This window comes from Sphaerodactylus townsendi, linkage group LG15 (genome assembly GCF_021028975.2).
Source record: "Sphaerodactylus townsendi isolate TG3544 linkage group LG15, MPM_Stown_v2.3, whole genome shotgun sequence".
Taxonomy (NCBI): domain Eukaryota; kingdom Metazoa; phylum Chordata; class Lepidosauria; order Squamata; family Sphaerodactylidae; genus Sphaerodactylus; species Sphaerodactylus townsendi.
Window position 1 is genome coordinate 31166653 of NC_059439.1, and position 25347 is coordinate 31191999.

Genomic DNA, 25347 nt, shown 5'->3' on the forward strand with positions numbered 1-25347 from the left:
TAAATAAATCTCTATTTTGGTTCATCCCATCAGCCTCGATATTTAATTGTAATTTTTTAAAAAAATATTATCTGCTTCTTAAGTAGCTGGAAAAATATCACAAGGGCAAAATAGCATCTGCTTTGTGTATTTTTTTATGCTAGTGCAATAGAGTGCAGAAGGGCGGAACAGAACAAAGCCCTGCTGGTAGTTATGTGATATGCCTGGCACACCTCTGTCACCTGCTGTTACAGAGGAGAGAAATTACAGTTTCTCATTTGAATAAATATATGCACATTTTAAAAGACACCCCTTACATGACTCATATTTAAAAAAAAAAAAATGAGTAGCAAAGAAAGATTGAAATCCCCTGAATGTTTCAACAATCCCAGTCTTAAAAGAAGACAAGTGATCAGGGCCTTTTGTTTATTCTCCATCCCCCTATTCAAGTGTGCAGTTGCAGGCTGATTTTTTTTTTGGCGTTCTACATTCAAGGAAGCAGCCAAAAATGCAATGCAGGGATTTAAAGTGCTAACAGAACTTGGAACATCCAAGTGGATTATCCCACAGTGTGGTAACCACTATTCTCCAAGATGGATAGTTTAGACTTCTGAGAAGTCAGGTATAATTTCTCTCCCCCCCGCCCCCTCACTGTGGAGGGAAAATGTTGTTAAACTTACTAATGTCAGAGAGTTTAGTCTACAAGAGAGTAAAAGTGTCAGTGTCTAAAGAGTCAGGCCCCCAATGGGCAAACAAACCAAGCCATGGAGGCCACAGATCTGACAGGGTTATGCCTGTAGATTATTCTAGAAAACGGTGGTGTTGTGTATTGTCGAAGGCTTTCACGGCCGGAATCACTGGGGTGCTGTGTGGTTTCCGGGCTGTATGGCCGTGTTCTAGCAGCATTCCCTCCTGACGTTTCGCCTGCTATCAGATAGCATCTTCAGAGGATCCTCTGAAGATGCCAGCCACAGATGCAGGCGAAACGTCAGGAGAGAATGCTGCTAGAACACAGCCATACAGCCCGGAAACCACACAGCACCCCTGTGGTGTTGTGCTTCTGACTGGCCGACCATTTGTTGGAATACAGACTGGCCAACTGGTGTAGGGTACCAGAAGTAACATTTCTACACTCCCGTTCCTCGTGGTTCAAGGTTTTATCAGTAATCCAGAGCACCTGCCATTACTCACTATTTTCTAGAGAAGATCATTCTGCCAGCCAATCAAGAAAGGGAACTCTCTTGAGTTTCATTTGGTCCATCATATGGTCAATTGATGACATCTCTTTGGGCATGGCTGTTTATGTTACCGCTTATCTACCACCTGGATACAGCTTCGAACGAGAATATCCTACCAAACATAGAGTGGCATGGGAGGTGGTGATGGCCACTAACCTGGATAGCTTTAAAAAAGGCTTGGACAGATTTATGGAGGAGAAGTCGATCTATGGCTACCAATCTTGATCCTCCTTGATCTCAGATTGCAAATGCCTTAGCAGACCAGGTGCTCAGGAGCAGCAACAGCAGAAGGCCATTGCTTTCTCCTCTTGCACGTGAGCTCCCAAAGGCACCTGGTGGGCCACTGTGAGTAGCAGAGTGCTGGACTAGATGGACTCTGGTCTGATCCAGCAGGCTAGTTCTTATGTTCTTATATCTCCTAGCAGGATTGGCTGTTCCACTGTTATGGCTAAAATCTCCTCACGGATCCCAGTAAAATATGAAGTATGTATCTAGACATCAGTTACTTGGTAAATAAGGACCAACTTCTGTGAGTACAATGTCATGACCCATTAGACCAAAACGGAACTGTCAGTCTCACAGTTGGAGAAAGGATACCAATGGTCTTATGACTGAACTGGAGGAAGAAAACACATTCTTTAGCCTAGAATTGCAGGAGGCTCACAGGCACTAGAGCCGTTTTCACAGCAGTCTTTTCTCATGGGCAGCCACTGTCTAGATTCAGCCTTCTCCTTCATCCGTGACTGGCGTTTTATATTTTCTCCAGCCTTCTCCAGAACTTCCCATCATCTCCAGACCCTTCAACTTTTCCGGAAGAGCGAGAAGAAGCCGGTGCCGTTGGGGATGCTGGCGCCCCGTTGAAAGAAAGGAGGGTTTTTGCCTTGCGTTGGGCTCTTAGGCGATTGAGAGATGGGATGGGTCCATTCCTGCTGCTTCTGGAGCAGTTGCTGGTGGATGATGTATTGGATATCATCCTGGGTACCGGAAAGAAAGGGAAATGTAAGCACGGACTAGGCAATGGACCTCAGGAGTTCTGGGAAACAACTCCAAGAAGGATATTGACAAGCTGGAACGGGTCCAGAGGAGGGCAACCAAAATGGTAAAAGGTCTGGAGTCCATGCCCTATGAGGAGAGACTTAGGGAGCTGAGTATGTTTAGTTTGGTGAAGAGAAGGTTAAGAGGTGGCATGATAGCCATGTTTAGATATTTGAAGGGATGTCATGTTGCTGAGGGAGCAAGCTTGTTTTCTGCTGCTCCAGAGACCAGGACCAAAAGTCATGGGTTCAAGGTGAAGGAAAAGAGATGATTCCACCTTAATATCAGGAAAAACTTCCTGACTGTCAGGGCTGTTTGACAGTGGAATGCACTACTTAGGAGTGTGGTAGAGTCTCCTTTAAAGGTTTTTGAAGAGAGGCTGGATGGCCATCTGTCAGGACTGCTTTAACTATGTGTTCCTGCATTGAGGTGGGTTGGACCGATGGCCCTTGGGGTCTCTTCCAACTCTATGATTCTATGATTATCTCCCTTGTATTCTTCCTTTCCCTGCATTGCAGAGTGAGTTGGACTTAATGGCCCTTGGGGTCTCTTCCAACTCTATGATTCTATGATTGTCTCCCTTGTATTTCTTCCTTGTATTCTTCCTTGTATTCTGCCACCCCTCCCTCCCTTCCCTTGCATGCCACCCCTCCCTCCCTCCCCTCCCTTGTATGCCACCCCTCACTCCCTCCCCTCACTCCCCTTCCCTTGTATTCCACCCTATTCCTATTCTTCCTGCCTCGTGGAACCGTTTCTTCCCTTGTTTTCTTTTGCCACATTCAATACCAGCGACCTTTTCCTATCCCAATTGACCCTACTGCTTCCTTGTTCTCAACTATTTGTTCGGGAACACGCAGAGTCCCCTTCCAGCCTCCACCTTAGCAAACTCTCTTTTCTTTCTTATCCCTCCACAGCTGTCTTTGCCTCTTCAGGAGGCTTTCCTTCAGAATTGGAAGGAATCCACCAAGTGAACTTGGAACAAATTGTGAATGCAGGAAAGGAACCAAAGATTCTCATGCTTATTTCAATCGTGTTGCTATGTAAATCTGGAATGTATTAAGCACCACACTGGTGCCAAAACTGTTTTAGTGGTAATTTGGGGTTTTGATGTTTGGCATTGGTTACTATTAAAGGTTTCCTGGGGCATCCTGTTCCCAGCACACAAGCTGAAAGTTGTGTTTCTAGGTCCTGGGCTAAACCTCAGGAAATCCTGTCCGTTCCTCACCTGCCAAGCTTCCAGCTCTTGGGAAAGAGCCATCTTTTGCCGTATGACACGCAATAGTTGCTGGCTCATGGAATCCCGTTCCAGAGAGACTTTTGCCAGCTCCAGCTCCATCTCGCCTTTCCTGATGGGGCAGCAGAAAAAGACAAAGGTAGGAAAATAAATATTACGAGCACAAGACTGATGTGAATTTGCACGCAGTTCCTGTCCTGTCCAGAAGGTGTCACCCTGCTATGAGAAAAAAATGTGGATTTCATAGGGTGCCAGACAGTCTATCTATGCTGCTAGTCTTTAAGACACTGCTAAACTGTTGTTTTGTTTTGCTGATTAATCTGGCTATACTCTGACCCCTTCCGCACATGCAGAAAAATGCACTGTCAATCCACTTTCAATGCACTTTGCAGCTGGATTTTACTGTGCGAAGTAGCAAAGGCCCCTTCCGCACATGCAGAATAATGCACTTTCAATCCACTTTCAATGCATTTTGCAGTTGGATTTTACTGTGCAGAATAGCAAAATCCACTTGCAAACAATTGTGAGAGTGGATTGAAAGTGTATTATTCTTCATGTGCGGAAGGAGATCTACTTGCAAACAATTGTGAAAGTGGATTGAAAGTGCATTATTCTGCATGTGTGGAAGGGGCCTCTGTTTCACATAAACATGATAGTTCAGTCATTTGAGGCGCTGCAGTTGAGAAAGTTGTATGCTTCCACACTAGAATATAGTTCCTAGAGAATACGAGAATTATCATTCATTTTTACGTTCTGCCTTTGTCAAAACCATTATTTTGTGCACTGTTGAACATGGTACAAGGGCATTAATGCAAAATGTATTTTTGCTTTCAAACTTTCAAATGGATGGGGTTGGGGGTGGGGAGAAGGGTTAGGTAGGCCCTAGAACCCGGGCAGATCGTTCTACAATAAAGAAGGTCTGGCATGCTCCATTCTGTGATGGAGGATCTTTATGTGGAATAGATTATACCTATTTTCTGTGTTATGAAAATAAATCTAAATAATAGATAGATAGATAGATAGATAGACAGACAGACAGACAGACAGACAGACAGACAGACAGACAGACAGACAGACAGGCAGGCAGGCAGGCAGGCAGGCAGGCAGGCAGGCAGGCAGGCAGGCAGGCAGACAGACAGGTAGGTAGGTAGACAGGTAGGTAGACAGGTAGGTAGACAGGTAGGTAGACAGACAAACAGGTAGGTAGACAGACAAACAGGTAGGTAGGTAGGTAGACAGGTAGACAGACAGGTAGGTAGACAGATAGATAGGTAGGTAGATAGACAGACATGTAGACAGGTAGATAGACGGACGGACGGATGGACAGACAGACAGAAATATTTGCAGTTTTCCTCAATTCTTGCCGGTCATTGACTACTCCCAAAACCAAGCAGCTGCAGAACTTTCCTCTAGGAAAGGCCTACGTTTTGCTCATCTGGAGGCCAGCAACTTGGCCAGTGTTCGATAGAAAATTAATTTGTGTCCCAAAAATGCTTCCCAGATTCTCTGAGCCAAACAAGCAGCAGCTCCTCAGCGGGCGACTCCCTCTCGAACAAAGTTCCCTAGAGCCAGAAAGCTTGGAAAGCCCAAATTTAAAGTCACAGAGAAAAGAAACGCCTGCAAGCTAGCAACTGATTAAGATCATTTGAGCTAATTCCCTTCCCTTTTGTGTTACTCATTAACACATGGAAATAAACAGGGCAGTCTCTCAGGCAACAGGGATTTAATTGAGATAACTTTGAAGTCCTTTTCTTCGACTGAATGAGGCTGACGAAAGGATGGGCGTAGCCACCGCGGAGAAGGAAAAACACCGCAAGAAGAAGAATTTGAATTTATCCCCCACCTTTCTCTCCTGTAAGGAGGCTCAAGATGGCTTACAAGCTCCTTCCTCTCCCCACAACAGAGACCTTGCGAGGCCGGTGGCGCTGAGAGAGTTCTGAGAGAACTGTGACTAGCCCAAGGTCACCCAGCAGGAAAGTAGGAGTGCAGAAACATATCTGGTTCACCAGATAAGCCTCTGACACTCAGGTAGAGGAGTGGGGAACCAAATGCGGTTCTCCAGATGAGAATCCACTACACCACGCTAGCTCTCCTAAGGAAACATGGTGGCTAGTTTTAAATTTCTGGGCGTTATGATTAAAGAGGACTTGACCTGGGGCATACAGACTGCCGCGGTGGTTAAGAAGGCCCAGCAAAGACTATACTATCTTAGACTGTTAAGGAAACAACAACTGAATGGAAAACTCCTGGTGTCCTTTTACCGCTGTGCTATAGAGAGTGTCTTAACCTACTGCATCTGTGTATGGTTCTCCAGTTGCACAGTGGCGGATAGGAAGGCGCTCCAAAGGGTGATCATTACTGCACAGAGGATTATCGGCTGCCCTCTCCCCTCCTTGGAAGAACTGTATAATTCCCGAAGCCTAAAGAAAGCCCAAAATATTCTGAGAGACCACTCTCATCCAGCACACTTCTTTTTTTTTGAACTGTTACCATCCGGCAGATGATACAGGTCTATCAAAACTAGGACAAAGAGGCTTAGAGACAGCTTCTACTCTAGAGCTGTGGCGATGCTGAACTCCGCGGCTTCGTGTTGATGTGTTTGGGGCTGTGTAGGGATGGGTGGAGGAAGGGGAAAGTGAGGATGGGGTGGAGGAAGGGGAAAGTGAGGATGGGTGATGGGTGGAGGAAGGGGAAAGTGAGGATGGGGTATGAGTCTGGAATTGTGTGCATCAAGGAATGCTGCTGTAAATTTTCGTTGTGCGTGCACAATGACAATAAATGCTTATGTTATGTTATGGTAGCTGAGATTGGCTCCAGTGGTCTCTTGGTGCAGGAAAGGGCTGTTAGGAGGTGAAGGAGAGAAGTTGAAGGCTCAGAACCATGGGGGTTCTAGGGCAGAGGTGGGGAAATTTTTCAACCAGGAAGCCACACCTGATTCTCTGTTCTCTTTTCAGCTTCCCAAGGCAGATAGCTTGGAAAGAGGAAGGACGGGCAACCAACACGAAGCCCTCAAAAGTGAGCACCAATGTAAACACGGCCCGCTCTCCCCGTCAGCGGTTTTTCATGGCTGTCAACTCTTTCCGGAGCTTCATCTATTAAGCAAACGGGACAGTCCAGCTATTTTATCTTTGGTATAGCTGGGGATATTTTAACTATTATTGTAAGCCACCTTGAATCAAGAAAAAAAGGCATGATATAAATGTTTTAAAAATAAGTAAGAAATAAAAGGTTTTGCAAGTGTATAGGCTATATATTAAGGATCAAGATGACTTGTGCTAGGTATGTCGTTTGCCTCAGCTAATATTTGTGTTTGCAGGGGGGTGGGGGAGGTTTACAAATAAATAAGCAGAGTTTCTGGAGAATGCTTACTTTATTATTGCCTCATCCCGATCCAATATGGCTAACTTCAAGGCCTCGTCCCGCTTGCTCTCTTGATACAGACGCCTCTGGTTCTCTATCTCCGACTTTAAACTGTTCAGTTCTACGTACTGCAGAGTGACCTGAGAAGAAAAACGTAGAACCCTAAGACAAACAAGAAAGCAAGCGAAAGATGCCAGACCACAGATGCAGGCTAAACGTTAGGACCACGGCCACACAGCCTGGAAAACCCACCACAACAACCAAAAAATCCTCCAAATGATCAGTGGCGTACGGCCCATTGGGCAAAGTGGGTAGTTGCCCAAGGCGCAGAAATGTTTAGTCACGTGGGGGCGCCTGATTTCTAAGCCCCGCCCACTCTGGCTAAGCCACCCCGCCCACAAGCCACCAGAGGCAGAGCAGGAGGACAGGGAAGCTCTGCCTCCTGTGAACTTGGGCTGCTGGGGCTGTCTAGGAAGGGTGAGTGCCGCAGCTGGGCTACTCCGCCCATGGGGGGGGGGCATCGAACTCAGGTTTTGCCCAGGGCTCCAGTTTGCCTAGATATGCCACTGCAAATGATCCTTCAACACAGGGCCCTATTATGGGGAGGAACAGTGTCTCCCTACCTGATCCTGGAGTTTCATGATCTCTATCTCCTTCTGCTTCAGTATGTCTTGTCCCTGATAACTCAGGGCTAAGACTCGCTTGGCGTATTCAGCCTCCTCCTCCTCTGATCTCCGTGCGGGATTCTTTGGAGCTGCAGCCGCAGGGCTGGCCTTGCTTGTGCCGTTGACCATCAACTAAGGGGAAGCAAACACATAGAAGAATCATAGAATCATAGAGTTGGAAGAGACCCCGAGGGCCATCAAGCCCAACCCCCTGCAATACAGGCACACACAATCAAACATGCACATACTGGCTGGTGAGAGATTTGTGGCACTAGTTCGAAACTTAAATCCTCCAAGGGCATAAACCTATTAGACAGTTCAAGGTTGTTAAGCAAGGCTTCTACCTCCGACTGACCTTGTAAATACAAGTCTATTTTGGTCTGCTTGGGAGGTTTTTGCTCATGAATACCAGGCGAAGACCGACTCCGCTTTTTATTCGGCATTTTGTTTTCTCTCAACACTGTAAGTTATCAGCTTTAGATAGTTGGTAGAGGTTCCAGTAAGGGAGAATATAAACTAATGAGGCTTATCTGCTGAAAAAGCCGTAGGAGACACCGCCCTCTTCGTTCAGGACGTCCATTTGTGCCGCAAATCACAGCCACTCATCATTAATATTCTCTTTAGAGTCAAGCTCGTATTATGATTGTTAAAAATTTAAAACTTATCTTAAAATGTGGAGGAGCTCACGAAAGATTGCTTGCACTGCTTGTCTACCGGAACCGGCATTTGTGGCACTAAGATGCATCTGACTCAGGGGTGGGACCTCTCTGGGTTCCAAAGCTACAATTTCAAATTAACATTTTGCGCATGCTTAGGGTCTTCAGGTATCTGATGACTCTCAAAAGCTTACATCCTGGAACTGTTGTTGGCTACTGGACTCTAAACACGCTCATCTATTCCAAACATACACCAGAAATGATCTCCAAGTGTTCAGAAACCCCACCCTTGCCTACAGGTGGCTCCATTCCACTGTTAGACCTTTGGCTGTGGATTTCAGTATTATCAGAACAAGTCTTGGACCTGCAAAGAATCAGGGTCTGGGAAGAGATGATCAATTAGGAAACTTTCCCCATTCAAAATCTCCCTTTCATAAAGAACTATAAGTTCTTAGTGGGGTGCTGTGTGGTTTCCGGGCTGTATGGCCGTGTTCTAGCAGCATTCTCTTCTGATGTCTCGCCTGCATCTGTGGCTGGCATCTTCAGATCCTCTGAAGATGCCAGCCACAGATGCAGGTGAAATGTCAGGAGAGAATGCTGCTAGAACACGGCCATACAGCCCGGAAACCACACAGCACCCCAGTGATTCCGGCCGTGAAAGCCTTCGACAATACATATAAGTTCTTAGCTGTTAACCAAGTCAGTTTACCCAACCTCTTCTCTTCCTTTAAACAATTATCAACTATCCTTAGTATTTTTCGGCTCTGACATCAGTCTGTTCATGGACTTTTCTTTTTTTTTAATTTCTGCATGTCTGGGGAGCCATGCATAAAACACATTTGCGTTTATCAGCTTACTTGGTCTGGTTTCTCCAATGGACAAAAAAAGATGAGGGGTTTTTTTTGGGGGGGGGGGGATTCCAAATTATTTATTCTTTCCCTCCCAATAATTCCACCAGGGTCCCCAAAGTGGACTTTGTATTCTACATTTCCCATCTTGAAAGACAGACTCAAACTTTCATTAGTGACAAAAGATACACATCACATCAACAGGTAAACCATAAGCTTTATTGCTGAAAAATCAGCAATAGCAGAACACTTAATAAACCAACCTGGACACAGAATATTATTTGAAAACACAGAAATTCTGGACCACTCTGACAACCACTACGTCAGACTACACAGAGAAGCCATTGAAATTCACAAGCACATGGACAACTTCAACAGGAAGGAAGAAACCATGGAAATGAACCGAATTTGGCTGCCAGTGTTGAAAAACTCTCGAATCAAGACAGTGACTGATCAGCTCCACACAAACACAGGACAACTATAGACTATAGCAATCAAAGGGAACAAAGACCAGGATACTTCTATTCAGAACCATCCACCTATTGACCTTGCTATCTTCATTGTTACTCCCATGCTACAGACTTCTCTGTGACTCACATGCCAGGCTACTCTATTCAGATGGCCTCACCTTTTCACCTCACAGTATATATACTCCACTTGCTTTCCATTCCTACCATTAGATGCTCTGAAGATGCCAGCCACAGATGCAGGCGAAACGTCAGGAGAGAATGCTGCTGGAACACGGCCAGACAGCCCAGAAACCACACAGCCCCCTAGACCATAAGCTCTCTGTTCTTCGCCCGTACCTTTGGGGTCTGTCCAGGTGCTCCCGGAGCATCCTCCAAACTGCTTCCAATTTCCGACTGGATGGAAGTGACTGAGGTATCTGCATCATGAAGCCGAATCTCTTCCTTCATCTCCTTGACCTGAAGGTGAAGATGGCGGTTGGAGGCCCGTAGCTCCTCTGTTTCAGCTTCGAGCAGCTGCATCTGGTGAGGAGAAGAAGAAGGCGTGTTTGGATTTATACCCCACCTTTCTCTCCTGTAAGGAGACTCAAAGGGGCTTACAACCTCCTTTCCCTTCCTCTCCCTTCAACAGACACCTTGTGACGCAGGTGGGGCTGAGAGAGTTCCAAAGAACTGTGACTAGCCCAGGGGTAGGGAACCTGTGGCTCTCCAGATGTTCAGGAACTACAATTCCCATCAGCCCCTACCAGCATGGCCAATTGGCCATGCTGACAGAGGCTGATGGGAATTGTAGTTCCTGAACTTCTGGAGAGCCGCAGGTTCCCTACCTCTGGACTAGCCCAAGATCACCCAGGGGAAACACATCTGGTTCACTGGATAAGCCTCTGCCACTCAGGTGGAGGAGTGGGGAATCAAACCCGGTTCTCCAGATTAGAATCCACCTGCTCTTAACCACCACACCGCACTGGTTCTCAGAAGGAATAGAAAGGAGGGGTGGGAAGGGAAAATCAGATCCATGGCGGGAGCTGGAGTGGGGGAGAGATTTCCTCCGTGAGGCTGAACAACCTTATGGAATCCATCTTCTTCCTCATTCTTGGAAACTGGACCTCTATAGATGCCCACACGCCACCATCTTGGCTGTTGTCATGGTAACAGTTACCCTCCCAATCCCACCTCAACTCCTGAGTCCCTTGGGACTCTCACGCCCTCTAACCTGGTACAGTAACATATTCTTGGTGCGGTGCCATGTTTCGGATTTGCCATGAGAGAAATTTACCCGTAGCTCCTTCTCGTGACTCTCTCTGCGCAACAGGAGGAGGTTATCGTGCAAGGTGTCCACCAGGGCCTGGACGGATTCATTCTCCTCCCGGAGCTGACGGGTCTGCTTCTCCAAATCTTGCTTCCACTCCTGTAACAGAAGATTCTGGGGAAGGGGTGGCAAGAAAACAGAAGTGGTCACGGCCCCCTTCAAGCCAGAGTTCGGTCCCATCTCCCCCATTACCTAGTCATAATTAAGAACTAATGCCTCTTAGAAGTATTGTCGAAGGCTTTCACGGCTGAATTCAGCTGGTTGTGGTGGGTTTTCCGGGCTGTGTGGCCGTGGTCTGGTGGATCTTGTTCCTAACGTTTCGCCTGCATCTGTGGCTGGCATCTTCAGAGGTGTATCACAGAGAGAGGTCTGTTATACACTGTGTCCCTCTGTGATACACCTCTGACGATGCCAGCCACAGATGCAGGCAAAACATTAGGAACAAGATCCACCAGACCACGGCCACACAGCCCGGAAAACCCACCAGAACCAGCCTCTTAGAAGATTTGTGTCTTGAGGCTGATAAGGTGGCCAGCAGGTCATTTTGCTGCCTGAGGGAAAAACTTCAAACAACCCTTCCCTATTCCCAGTAAAAATAAAACAATAAATTAAATAGGCAGCTATTTGGCATCTGGAACAGCCTAATAGCTAGTTGGCTTGGGGGAGATATGGGTGCAGCGTACAATTCTGGAGCTGTTCAGAAAATATTCTGGAACTGGCAAGCAGTTATGGGCTATGGGCTATGACCTTCTCCCTCTGTCCCATGTATGAACTGGGTTTGAACACACAATAGGTGTAACAACAGGATGCAATTAAAAACGGGCCTTCCGGTGGTAACTCACACCTATACCCACACACACACACACACAGCCACACATCCTCTGACCTCTGTACTGTCTGGCATTGGAGACATCCACTTTGCAAACCTCAGCAGCCGCAGATAAGAGATTAGGGGGAAAACTTCACAGTGAGAGTTGTGCAACAGTTGGATCAGCTGCCTCGTGAGGTGGTGAGCTCCCCCTTACTGGAAGTCTTTAAGGAGAGGCTGGACAAACTTTTGTGTGGGATGTTCTAGGGCACAAGTGTCAAACTCGCGGCCCTCCAGATGTTATGGAATACAGTTCCCATCATCCCCTGCCAGCATCATTCTGGCAGGGGAGGATGGGAACTGTAGTCCATAACATCTGGAGGGCTGCGAGTTTGACATCTGTGTTCTAGGGGCTGATCCTGCACTGAGCAGGGGGTGGGACTAGATGGCCTGTATGGTCCCTTCCAACTCTATACACTGACAATTCTAATCTGTTTGGGAGCTTACACGGCTGGCAGGGGCTTTTCGACCAGATAACAGTTTCAGTTTAGGCTTCTTTGGAGGTTTTTAAAGAGAGGCTGGGTGGCCATCTGTCCGGAGTGCTTTGATTGTGTTTTCCTGCATTGCAGGGGGTTGGACTTGATGGCCCTTGGGGTCTCTTCCAACTCTACGATTCAATGATTCTATAGGTAAATCTGGCACTGGTAAATCTGGTACCATTTTCTTCAAACATTAAGTCCTGGGGCAGTGATAGCGAACCTTTTCGAGACCGAGTGCCCAAATTGCAACCCAAAACCCACTTATATATCTCAAAGTGCCAACACGGCAATTTAACCTGAATACTGCAACAACACACACACACGCCTTTATTGGCATATAAAACAGGACAGAATTTTAAAACAAAACAAGGTTAAGAAATACAGTTAAAATTACTAATTTCCAGTATAAAATTTGCAACAGTTTCACAAAAGAGCACATCAGAGCTGTTCAGAAGATTGGGTATCTTATAACACTCATGCCACTGAGAACATTGCAAGAAAATGGAATTCATGTATTTCATGCGTATCTTATTGTATTTAGGGCATAGAAAGAAAGAATGGTCAAGTGTTTCAACCGTAGTCATATCCCATGAACAAACTCTTTTAGAACGTTCCATATTCTTAAATCTTCCCTCCAGCAGAGCTGATGGCAGCACATTACATCTTGCAGTAGCCAAGGCTCTCCTCTGGGTGGGATTAGTCAGCAGACGAAGATATGCTGCCATAATTCCACCTGAATACTGAGGTTTTAGTTTAGAAAAACCGGTTGGCTCCGAGACGTGCGTTACTCAGGAGTAAGCTTGGTGGTAGTCAGTGGCTTGGCTTTGAAGCAACCGTGCAACTCTTCCAACGGATGAATCACGACCCTGGGAGGGTTTACTCAGAAGCAAGCCCCATTGCCAGCAACCAAACTTACTCCCAAGTAAAGGATCGTGCTTTAGTTCTTCGCATGAAAATCAGTGGGGCTTAACAGCACTTAACAGGGTCACCTACACTGCTTCCCCAAAACTAGGTCTTAGGTTTAATGCTAATAATCGAGCCCAGCGGCCCAGGCCAGCCTAGTTGTGTGTGTGTGGGGGGGGGCACTCTGTTTGCGCGTGCCCACAGGGAGGGCTCTGAGTGCCACCTCTGGCACCCGTGCCATAGGTTCGCCACCACTGTCCTGGGGTTTAGCTCACTATACTGACTTATTACATAACAAACTGCAAAGCGCCCTCTATGGGGAAGAAGGGGAAATGCCATGGCCTGGTGTCTACACCTGTCTCAGCATCTCTTATCGAGGAATCTTGTCTCTTACCTCAGCTTGCAGGCTTTGTGTTCTGGCGGCGTGTTCGGCACTGCTGAGGGACAAGGTCCGGTTCTCCCCTCGCAGCAGGCTCAGTTCTTCCCGCAGATGCTGCTCCAGTTGGGAGACCTTGAGGGCAGTGAACAGACATTAGATTTTGGCATTAGCCTAACCCAGAGGTAGGGAACCTGCGGCTCTCCAGATGTTCAGGAACTACAATTCCCATCAGCCCCTACCAGCATGGCCAATTGGCCATGCTGACAACTGATGGGGTGTAGTTCCTGAGCCCAGCTCGAAAAGCTGTAATAACCTAACCCCTAAACTTCTTCTGAATGACTGAATGCCAGCCCTGGAATCTGTGACAAAGAGAGTGCCTCAAAGCATGGAAAGAGTGTTTTGACTTTATTACTGAGACAGAAAAAAAACCCCAGCAAGTTGGGGAGAGGAGCTACAAAGTGACAATACAGTAGAGAAAAACATTTGCGGAGTCCCTTTCTTTACGCAATTGCAGAGCCCCTTTCTTGACACAGTGTGTAACCAACTTCTCTCTGTGATATACCTCTGAAGATACCCTGTTTCCCCTCATATAATTCATCCCCGAAAAATAAGACATAAGCATAAGCATAAGCATAAACATTTTTATTGTCATTGTGCACACACAACGAAATTTACAGCAGCATTCCTCGATGCACACAATTCAGACTCACACATCATCCTCACTTTCCCTTCCTCCACCCATCCCTACACATAGTAGAGGTTTTGCTAAAGTGCGAAATATAAGAAGAAGAAGAAGAAGAAGAGTTTGGATTTATATCCCCCCTTTCTCTCCTGTAGGAGACTCAAAGGGGCTTACAATCTCCTTGCCCTTCCCCCCTCACAACAAACAACACCTGCCCTGTGGAGAAGTTGAGGTGGGGCTGAGAGGAAACTCCGAGAAGCTGTGACTCACCCAAAGGTCACCCAGCTGGAATGTGAGGGAGTTTACAGGCTACTATGAATTCCCCAGATAAGCCTCCACAGCTCAGGCGGCAGAGCTGGGAATCAAACCCGGTTCCTCCAGATTAGATACACGAGCTCTTAACCTCCTACGCCACTGCGTAGGCATCCCCCGAAACTAAGACATGGCAAAGTTTTTGTTTGGAAGCATGCCCGTCGAACAGAACACAGGAAAAATAAGACATCCCCTGAAAATAAGACATAGCACATCTTTGGGAGCAAAAATTAATATAAGACACTGTCTTATATTCAGGGAAACACGGTAGCAGCCACAGATGCAGGTGAAACGTTAGGAACAAGATCCACCAGACCACGGCCACACAGCCTGGAAACCCACCACAACCAGAAGTCTTCCATATTTGTTTAGCAGAGTGAAAGAAGAAGAAGAGGAGGAGGAGTTTGGATTTATACCCCACCTTTCTCTCCTATAAGGAGACTCAAGGTGGCTTACAAGTTCCTTTCCCTTCCTTTCCCCACAACAGACCCCTTGTGAGGCAGGTGGGGCTGAGAGAGGTCTGAGAGAACTGTGACTAGCCCAAGGTCACCCAGCAGGAATGTCGGAGTGCGGAAACCCATCTGGTTCACCAGATAAGCCTCTGCCACTCAGGTGGAGGAGTGGGGAATCAAACCCGGCTCTCCAGATTAGAATCCACCTGCTCTTAGCCACTACACCACACAAGGATTCAGACCAATGTGCGCCTGAAGCCATTTGAACACTGAAATGGCTACATAAGCCTTATTATGGTTACAAATAGCTCGTCCATCTTTGACCGGTGTGCCACATTTTGCCTCCACCCCCAAGAGCCAGAAACTCGAGCTTTACAAGTAAAGAAATTCCACGGCATTGCAAGAGCCGCGAGTGGCAGAACGCTGGCCGCGTGCCATTCCATTTCCTAGAACACCCTAATAATTTGTTTAACAGGGGGAACTCTTTCACATCCTATTAAAGCTGGTTCCAGGAAGCCAAGGCACTAATGCATTGGCTCCAGGGTCAGAGCGCTGCCACAGTGAAAGGGAGAATGATTATGCATTGCTTTTCAACAGCAGCGAGGATCGGAAGGCTTGTCTCATTCACCTGACCTCGTTATCGGTTCCTCCTTGCTGTTCATTTCCCACATACCTGGAAACCAGCCGGCCAGGTGCTGTAACAACACAACCGGGTGACCTCACCAGGAGCCCCGTTTCCCTCCAATGGCTCCCTTGTTCTACACAGAAACCTTTCGCGGGGCACGCCTTTTGTGATTCAATAGCGGAGGACTATGAGCAGCAGGTTGCAGAAATACAGGAGGAGCATTAAGCACATTTGCATCTCTCGGCTTCCTTGGTCTGGTTTCTTCTGCATGCAAATGCCAAGTTCTAAGCAGAGCTACACCCTTGTAAGACCGCTGATGTCAATAGGCTTGGGAGGGTGTCGCTCTCAAAGTATTTGGGGTTTTTTTTTTCGGTTTGTGGACAAGGAGGAAGGAGGAAACAGAACGAAAAGGCAAGACCTAAATCTCTGGAGGAACACGCCATCAAGTCACGGTGAATTTATGGAGGAACCAGAGGTGGGATCCAACCGGTTCTCGCCACTTCTCTAGAAGTGGTTACTAATTTTTTTCTGAGTGCCGAGAAGGGGTTACTGAAGCAAGCTCCCTGCCCAATAGGGACTGGAGGTGCGTGTGTGCGGCGGCGCCACTGTTTGAATCCCACCACCATTGGAACCTGTTATTAAAATTTTTGGATCCCACCACTGGGAGGAACCCCTCTCCTCCACCCCACCACACAGTTTTCAAGGAAAGAGAAGTTCAGAGTTGGTTCACCATTGATTGTTTCTGTGTATTTCCTTGGTGATCGCCCCTCCGTATACAAGCCAGGACCAATCTTGCCTCGTTTCCAAGATCTGATCAGATCGGGCGAGCCCAGGCCATCTAGTTGAGGGTCCAAAATCTCTGCCCTCACCCAAGTAATGTGGGGACAACCGGAGTGGATGTTTTCAAGCAAAGTCTCCTCTCTATTGTATTTGCTGCCACAATATTTGTTGTGGGTGCTGTTTGAACCAAGCTGTTCTGTTATCCTGGCAGGGTTCTTAAGAGCCAGCGTGGTGTAGCGGTTAAGAGCAGGTGCACTCTAATCTGGAGACCCGGGTTTGATTCCCCTGCTCTGTCACTTGAGCTGTGGAGGCTTATCTGGTGAACTAGATTAGCTTGTGCACTCCAACACATTCCTGCTGGGTGATCTTGGGCTAGTCACAGTTCTTCAGCGCTCTCTCAGCCCCACCCACCTCACAGGGTGCTTGTTGTGGGTGGGGGGAAGGGAAAGGAGATTGCAAGCCTCTTTGAGTCTCCTTGCAGGGGAGAAAGGGGGTATATGAGTTTAATAAATAAATAAATAATATGAATCCAAACTCTTTTTCTTCTTAACTTTTTATCATGTGACAGGTAGCAAGTCAACAGGTGCAGCATTTCCCAACATGGAAACGGTGGGGCTACATAAAAAATTCACCTGTTGAATTTTATGCTCACTGTATTAGCAGTATGAGCCTTCCTGGGCACCTTCCTTGCTGAATGACCAAACCTCACCTGGCTGAGCTGCTCCACCAGGCGCTGGTTCTGTTCTGACATATCCAGGACGGCCTGCGAGCTCTCGCGGTTGGTGTCCCGCTGCTCCAGACGCTGTTGTCCCAGCTGGGCCCGGGCGGCTGCCAAGTCAGTCTCCAGTTCCGTCACACGAGTTTCGAACTCAGCCTGGCCCGATTCAAGACGGCGGCGGAGTTCGTGCTTCTCTTGTTCCAGACGCTGGGGAGGCCACAGGGAGAAAATGGTGAGGACAACATAAGCTGCAGTCATGTCATTGTTTAAGAGGCCATGCGCCTGGAAGTCTCTGGTTTGAACCTTCCCTCATCTTATTAGGTGACCTTAGAGCACAGGTGTCAAACTCGCGGCCCTCCAGATGTTACGGACTACAGTTCCCATCAACCCCTGGCAGCATCATGCTGGCAGGGGGTGATGGGAACTGTAGTCCATAACATCTGGAGGGCCGAGAGTTTGACACCTATGCCTTAGAGCGTGCTGCTGCCTCCGGGCCTCAGCGCCGCCTTCATTCTAATCTGGAGAACTGGGTTTGATTCCCCACTCCCCCTCCTGTGTGTCAGAGGCTTATCTGGTGAACCAGATGTGTTTCCTGCTGGGTGACCTTGGGCTGGTCACAGTTTTCTCAGAAATCTCTCAGCCCCACCTACCTCACAAGGTGTCTGTTGTGGGGCGAGGAAGGGAAAGGACATTTCCTTTGTTTGATGCTAAACTTTGGGGTTTGTGCTTTGCTTATGCTCAGATGCAGTGCTAAACCGTGTGTTTGTATAAAGTGCCAATCAAATCACAGCTGAACTATAGCAACCTCATAGGGCTCTGAAGGCCAGAGACAGGCAGAGGTGGTTTACCTCTGCCTGCCTATGCATAGCAATGCTGGTATTCCTTGATGCACTTTGTGTACACACAAACACACACACGCACGCACCCACCCTGATCTGGATGGCTCAGACTAGCCTGATCTCATCAGATCTAAGAATCTCAGCAAGGGCATTTCTAGTTAGTACTTAGATGGGAGACCACCATGGAATAACAGTAAAAGGCAACGACAAACAAATAAAATAAATTTGGGGATTGAACAGTGAAGGAACTCTGAAATTTGGGTGGCCTATTATAAGGAATTTGGTGAAAGGTTGGGAAGGGTGGGTTTATTCCAATCCTATTTTTATTTTGCTGAGATGCTGCTCATTAAACGCAACTACATAGCTCAGGATTTCTGTTCAAAGAAGGAGAAGGAGAAGGAGAAGGAGAAGGAGAAGGAGAAGGAGAAGGAGAAGGAGAAGGAGAAGGAGAAGGAGAAGGAGAAGAAGAAGAAGAAGAAGAACAAGAACAAGAACAAGAACAAGAACAAGAACAAGAACAAGAACAAGAACAAGAACAAGAACAAGAACAAGAACAAGAAGAAGAGTTGGATTTATATCCCCCCTTTCTCTCCTATAGGAGGCTCAAAGGGGCTTACAAACTCCTTTCCCTTCCCCCCTCACAACAAGCACCCTGTGAAGTGGGTGGGGCTGAGAGAGCTCAGAAGAACTGTGACTAGCCCAAGGTTACCCAGCTGGCGTGTGCTGGAGCGCACAGGCTAATCTGAATTCCCCAGATAAGCCTTCACAGCTCAAGCAGCAGAGTGGGGAATCAAACCCGGTTCCTCCAAATTAGAGTGCACCTGCTCTTAACCACTACGCCACTGCTGCTCCTCAGGATTTCTGTTCAAAGACAAACTCATGCGTGTTTCTGTGCCTAAGCTTAAACATGCTACCAAAATACTGAGGTGGGGATTAGAAACTTTGAAGGGGACAAGGGGAAAACAGATGCTTCCAAATTGAGAGAGTGAGCACCCAATGGGCTCTATTCTTGTTGGTGGCAGGAAGAACAGGAAAAGGATCTTTTCCTCCTCGAGGTCTGGTAACTTGGGAGACCTCAGCCTGTATAGCACCGTTCTAGCATAGATCTCCCATTCTGTGAAATCCGGTGATGTGGTGGGGATACGAATAATTATTCACCAAAACGAACTGAAAACGGGAGGGGATCCTCTCATACCAGAAAGCTTTAAACGCTGAAGATTTGTTTGAAATATTATTTTTCAGGTCAACTAAAGCCAAGCTAAAACATAGCAGTAAGATCAACTCAATGGAGCATTGTCCACAGAGGTGTGGAAGAACGGAAAAATTCTGCTTATTTTACCTCACCGGCAGCCAGACGGAATGGGAGGTTGCTAAGGCTGAGGAGATTCCGCTCAGGTGTTTGGAGACCCTGAAGAGGCAAGGATGATCCAGGAAAAGAGGACGAAGGTGACAAGGGAGAGATCTGAGTCACAGCAAAGGAAAAGATCTCAAAAAGGATATTGAAGAGATAGAAAAAGTGCAGAGAAGGGCAACGAGGATGATTGAGGGACTGGAGCGCCTTCCTTGTGAGGAGAGGCTGCAGCATTTGGGACTCTTTAGTTTGGAGAGGAGACGTCTGAGGGGGGATATGATTGAAGTCTATAAAATTATGCATGGGATAGAAAATGTTGACAGAGAGAAATTGTTCTCTCTTTCTCACAATACTAGAACCAGGGGGCATCCATTGAAAATGCTGGGGGGAAGAATTAGGACTAATAAAAGGAAACCCTTCTTCACGCAACGTGTGATTGGTGTTTGGAATATGCTGCCACAGGAGGTGGTGATGGCCACTCACCTGGATAGCTTTAAAAGGAGCTTGGACAGATTGATGGAGGAGAATTCAATTTATGGCTACCCATCTTGATCCTCTTTGATCTGAGATTGCAAATGCCTTAACAGACCAGGTGCTCGGGAGCAGCAGCAGCCGCAGAAGGCCATTGCTTTCACCTCCTGCATGTGAGCTCCCAAAGGCACCTGGTGGGCCACTGCGAGTAGCAGAGAGCTGGACTAGATGGACTCTGGTCTGATCCAGCTGGCTTGTTCTTGTGTGTTCTCAGATACCTGGAGAACAGCTTACGGCACAAGCTGTGCTGTAGAGACGCAAGCAAAAAAATCACCCCAAGGGACATTGCTAGTTTTCCCTCAGAGGAAAACCCTGCAATTGGTCTTTCCATCTTCTAGAAAGCAGCGCAGAAGTGGCAATTACTAGTGAATTTGAAATACAGGCCTGGTTGAATGGTTAAAGGAGACAGATTGGGGCTTGTCGAGAAATGGACATCCTTTTATTAAGTGATCTGACGCTGAGGCAGGTGCCGGAAAACCACTTCTGTCCATCTCTTGCCTTAAAAACCCTCGAAGCCGCCATAAGCCAGCTGCAATTTGCCACCATCAAAACGCATGGCAGGCTGCAATTTTATAGAAATTTTAAAATGCACTTGCAGGAAAGGAAATGACAGGGGAGCCCAGCTGCCAGTAATTCAAGCATGAACCAATGCACCTATTTAGCCAACACACTAAAACAACCACACAGGGTGTTCCTGCGTATATATATATATATATATACATATATATTGTGAGATCTCGTGTGTGCCGCTTCATAATAAATGACTCTCCGCAGCCAGTGTTTGGGCTGCAGAAACTTTGTGGCTTATTCATCGACATGTCAATTGCTGGTAATCTAATGATGTATGTTCTCAGCTATGCAAACGGACTCGCTCATACCGGCCCTGTGTTGATCCCTCGCTTTGAATGTTGACGTAGTTGGATTCTTCAAATTACAAAAGGTTGCTGGCCCCCCCCCCCCCCCCCCCCCCGGGCTAGACAGCTCTTACCCTGTTCCCTCCAGCAGGACAAGGCAAGGCAATTTGTACCTTCTGAGAGCCAGCGTGGCGTAGTGGTTAAGAGCAGCTGCTTTCTAATCTAGAGAACTGCTTTGCCACTTGATCTGTGGAGGCTTATCTGGTGAAGCAGATTAGCTTGTGCACTCCAACACATGCCAGCTGGGTGACCCTGGGCTAGTCACAGTCCTTCGGAGCTCTCTCAGCCCCACTCACCTCACAGGGTATTTGTTGTTGGGGGGAAGAGAAAGGAGATTGTAAACCCCTTTGAGTCTCTGCACAGGAGAGAAAGGGGGGATATAAATCCAAACTCCTCCTCTTCCTCCTCATAGTGCAAAACTTTGATTAAGCCCCCCAAACACACACAAAAACACACACTCTTTTGCCGGAACAAGTCAGTCTCGCTCAAGAATTTTGCAGCGAAGGTGTTGCAGCGTTTCCCCTGGGGCCAGTGAAACCTATACACCCAAGAGGGGGGAATGTCTCTAGATTCCATTCCTCTTGGACACACCCTGGATGGCACAGCTGCTCCAGAGACAGGGACAAATTAAGAACCGCAAAGAAACGGGGTTGGCAACCATTTTAGGTTCGCTCTGGTGCCGTTCCTCAACGTTCTGATTTCCTCGGTCGGTTGCCCGCTCTAATCCATTCATCCCACCCCGCCCCCCTCCAAAGCTGCAAGCCCTCTGGCACCGGGCCCAGTATCTGTAAGCAAGAGAAATATTTGAGTCTTGGAAAAAGAACAGCAGGTGGGTGAGGTTCTTTGGGGGGGTGACTCAGCCCGGGTGCTTCTCTGTTCCTTTTTGGCACTCTCTCTTCTTCCTTCCCCAGGCATAATTATACCCACTCCGTAGCCATTCCACCACACCTCGGCAGTGAATCTGTGCCAGACTCGTTCAACCAGTTAGCAAGGTATCGTGCCCATAGGTTGTCACTGCCAGCTACATTTGGGCCAAGGCCTTGGGAGCTATGTCAGAGGGGAGCGAGGAAAAAGGTTTCTCACGGGGAGGGGTGGGGGAGGAAAGAAAGGGATGGTCGGTACTCCTCTGAGAAACACACAAAGCTTTGGCAGGTTCCAGCACAATAGACCAGAGCCCTTCATACATTGACACATTTTCTAACATGGAAATCATAGAACCATAGAGTTGGAAGAGACCTCCAAGGCCCATCAAGTCCAACACCCTGCCACGCTTGTTAGTGGTTTGTCTGGTGGTGGTTGTTAGTGCTTTCATTGCATCCCACTGCAATTGCAAAGGTGGACACCTTTGAAGTCTATAAAAGTATGCATGGGGTAGAAAATGTTGACAGAGAGAAATTTTTCTCTCTTTCTCACAATACTAGAACCAGGGGGCATCCATTGAAAATGCTGGGGGGAAGAATTAGGACTAATAAAAGGAAACACTTCTTCATGCAACGTGTGATTGGTGTTTGGAATATGCTGCCACAGGAGGTGGTGACGGCCACTAACCTGGATAGCTTTCAAAGGGGCTTGGACAGATTTATGGAGGAGAAGTCGATCTATGGCTACCAATCTTGATCCTCTTTGATCTGAGATTGCAAATGCCTTAATGCCTTAACAGACCAGGTGCTCGGGAGCAACAGCCGCAGAAGGCCATTGCTTTCACCTCCTGCCTGTGAACTCCCAAAGGCACCTGGTGGGCCACTGCGAGTAGCAGAGAGCTGGACTAGATGGACTCTGGTCTGATCCAGCTGGCTTGTTCTTATGTTCTAATGTTCTTATGACAATGGGCCACAAGATTAATTGTGTCTTAAGTTTGTGTCTTAAGTTTGAACCACAGAGATGAGGGAAAGGACTACAGTGTCACACAGAAATGTAGTCCTTGTGGGCCGAAGATGGAACTGGTTTCCCGTTTCAACTTTCATCATAGGGATGGCAAAGTAGAACAGACCCCACTCTTTGTAGCTGAGAATTGTGCCCAATAGAATCAAAGAATCATAGAGTTGGAAGAGACCCACAAGGCCCATCGAGTCCAACCCTCTGCCATGCCGGAACACACAATCAAAGCACTCCTGTCAGATGGCCATCCAGACTCTCTTTAAAAACCTCCAAAGAGGGAGACTCCACCACACTCCGAGGTAATACATTCCACTGTTGAGCAGCCCTTACTGTCAGGAAGTTTTTTTTTTCCTGATGTTTAGGTGGAATCTCTTTTCCTTCACCTTGAACCCATGACTCCTGGTCTTAGTCTCTGGAGCAGCAGAAAACAAGCTTGCTCCCTCACCAACATGACTTTGCTCCAGCCCGGGAAACAGCATGTAGTCCAGGCATTATGCAGAGATCTGTTTGACACACGAGGGATCATCACCCTTCACAGTCCACAACAGGAGACATGACAGTCCCTACAGGAAAGAACTTTCTGTGCAAGAAAAGTGATATTGAAATGGTATAGAACAGTGATGGCGAACCTATGGGACGGGTGCCAGAGGTGGGACTCGGAGCCCTCTCTGTGGGCACATGCACACAGAGTTCATCATGTGGGGGGTGGAAAATCACCCCCCACACACACACACACACACACATCTAGGCTGGCCTGGGCCACTGAGCACGACGTGCATGCACCATGGTGAGCAGGGAGGACGCGGCTGGCGGGCCTGGTGCCTGTGCTCCGGGTGGCTGCTGCCCGAGGGGGGTGGGGCGCAGAGGAGGCAGAGATCCTACAGAGGCACAGAGTGGTGCGCGCGGGACTTGCTGGATGCTAGAGCAGGCTGCCCCCTGCTCAAGTGAATGGGACAGAGGAAGAGGAAGCCAATTGTTTTTTTTCTAAACTAAAACCTCAGCATTCAGGTTCAATTGCCTGGTTGGCACTTTGTGATAAATAAGTGGGGTTTGGGTTGCAATTTGGGCACTCGGTCTCAAAAAGCTTTGCCGTCACTGGTATAGAACACCAAAACAACTAGCATATATGATTAAAGGACTTAGTCCTAAATGCTGGCACTGCGGAGATCAGGAGGCATATTATAGCCATATATGGACGGAATGTATAGAAGTGAAAAAATTTTGGACAACCATAATGTTATGTATCAAGAAACTGGTGAAGACTAATATTGGGATAAATAATGATTTAATGTTCATGGGTGTAATGGAGGATAGAAGGGTAGATTAAAAATATAGCTATATGTATAAAATAAGGATCAAAGCAGCACATGCAACAATAGCTTTAGGCTGGAAAGAAAAGAAAAAAATGGACAATCCAGAAATGGTTGGAATATATCTGGGAACAAGTGACATTGGACATTTTCGAAATAATAACAAAAAATAAACTGTGGCAAGATAAACAGAGCAAAATTTTGAAGATATGGACAATATATGCGGACTGGATGAAAGAAGCTGGAGTCATTGAGGAGATATGGGAGAAGAGATTACAAAGAATGAACTTACTGCTGTTTGAGAAAACTATGAAGAAAATACAGGGGGGAGGGGAAAAAGGGGAAAACATATTGTTTGAAAACGAAAGAAGGAGAGTATGAATATAAAATGGAATATTCAAATGATACGATAAAAATTATTTAAAAATTTTTAAAAAAGAACTTTCTGTGCAAGAAACGCATAATGCGCGAGTCCGGATCTCTTGGGTTCCGATAGGAGGTTAGAACTCTGAGTACTTCCAGCCAGGGTTTCTTTGGAAAGAAGGCGTACCTCGGAAAGATTAGCACAGAAACTGTTTCAACAGGTGCTGTGAGCCAGCTCTCCTTGACTCTTTTGGTACCCCACCCTTCTTCCAAGAAATCCTGCGTAGCAGAGATTCTCCCGTTCCATCTTCACAACCATCCTGTGAGGTAGGCTAAGCTGAGAGAGGACAACAGACTGAAGGGGCCACCCTGACCTTCAGGGTCATGGTGAGCAAAGGCTACAACTGAGAGGCACTCCTCGGCTGACACATCTGTCACCCCACAGTACCCACTACACCTCTCACCTCCAAGGCCTCCGTGTGCTCCTTGGTCAACTCCTCAAAGCCCCGACCCAGTTCCTCATTCCGTTCCAGTAGCATCTTTCCCAGTTCAGCCGCCAGCAGTAAATCCTGCTCCTTCCTCTGAAGCAGAATGCTCAAATCCGCGTCTTCGGGGTTCCCATCCCCGACAACCACATCACCCACAAAAGACTGCCGGCGTTCGCCCCCAAAGGGGTAGAACTCGTCCCCAAGAACAGGTGGGGTCAGAGGAAAAGGAGTCCGATGGGTTTCCTCCTCAGAGTACACAGAGGAAGCTGTGGTGGTTGCCATGGGATTGCTGGGAGGGGGGCTACTGGAAGACAGGGGGGCCCCAATTAGGGGAAGAGAGATGCTTCAAAAGAGTTAGATGGGGGGGGTAAGCCAGAAGCCACCGTGTTTAGGTTCACAGCTGGCCAGTGGTTCCTAGAGGGTTAAAGGAGAGGGGGAAGAGAGCTGGTAACCAGGACAGCTGGGATCTACTTCCCTGTGGGCCAAGGTATCTTCAGAAAAGAGAGAGCAAGTCGCCAGCACCATCCAGGTAGATCCAATCTTGACTCGGAAGAGCCAGGAAAAGAGAGGTCGTCTAGGACTCCTGGGTTCTCCGCTGTTTATCTCCTAGTTCCTGCCTCTGCCCTTGTAGGCTGTGACAGGTGAATGCTGCACTCCGCTGACTGCCCCTCCTTCGTTCACGCC

General features: G+C 47.5%; 1 protein-coding gene across 1 annotated transcript; it reads right to left on the minus strand.

Annotated features, from left to right (window-relative positions):
* Positions 1-1533: 1533 nt before the first annotated feature.
* BICDL2 (BICD family like cargo adaptor 2) lies at positions 1534-25281 on the minus strand. Its single transcript, XM_048517783.1, has 9 exons — positions 24640-25281; positions 16981-17196; positions 13436-13552; positions 10759-10905; positions 9822-10004; positions 7470-7643; positions 6856-6986; positions 3478-3598; positions 1534-2191 (listed from the first exon to the last, which is right to left on the minus strand). The coding sequence occupies exons 1-9, from the start codon at positions 24943-24945 to the stop codon at positions 2018-2020; spliced, it is 1569 nt and encodes a 522-aa protein (XP_048373740.1). The 5' UTR covers positions 24946-25281; the 3' UTR covers positions 1534-2017.
* Between the last annotated feature and the right edge of the window lie 66 nt (positions 25282-25347).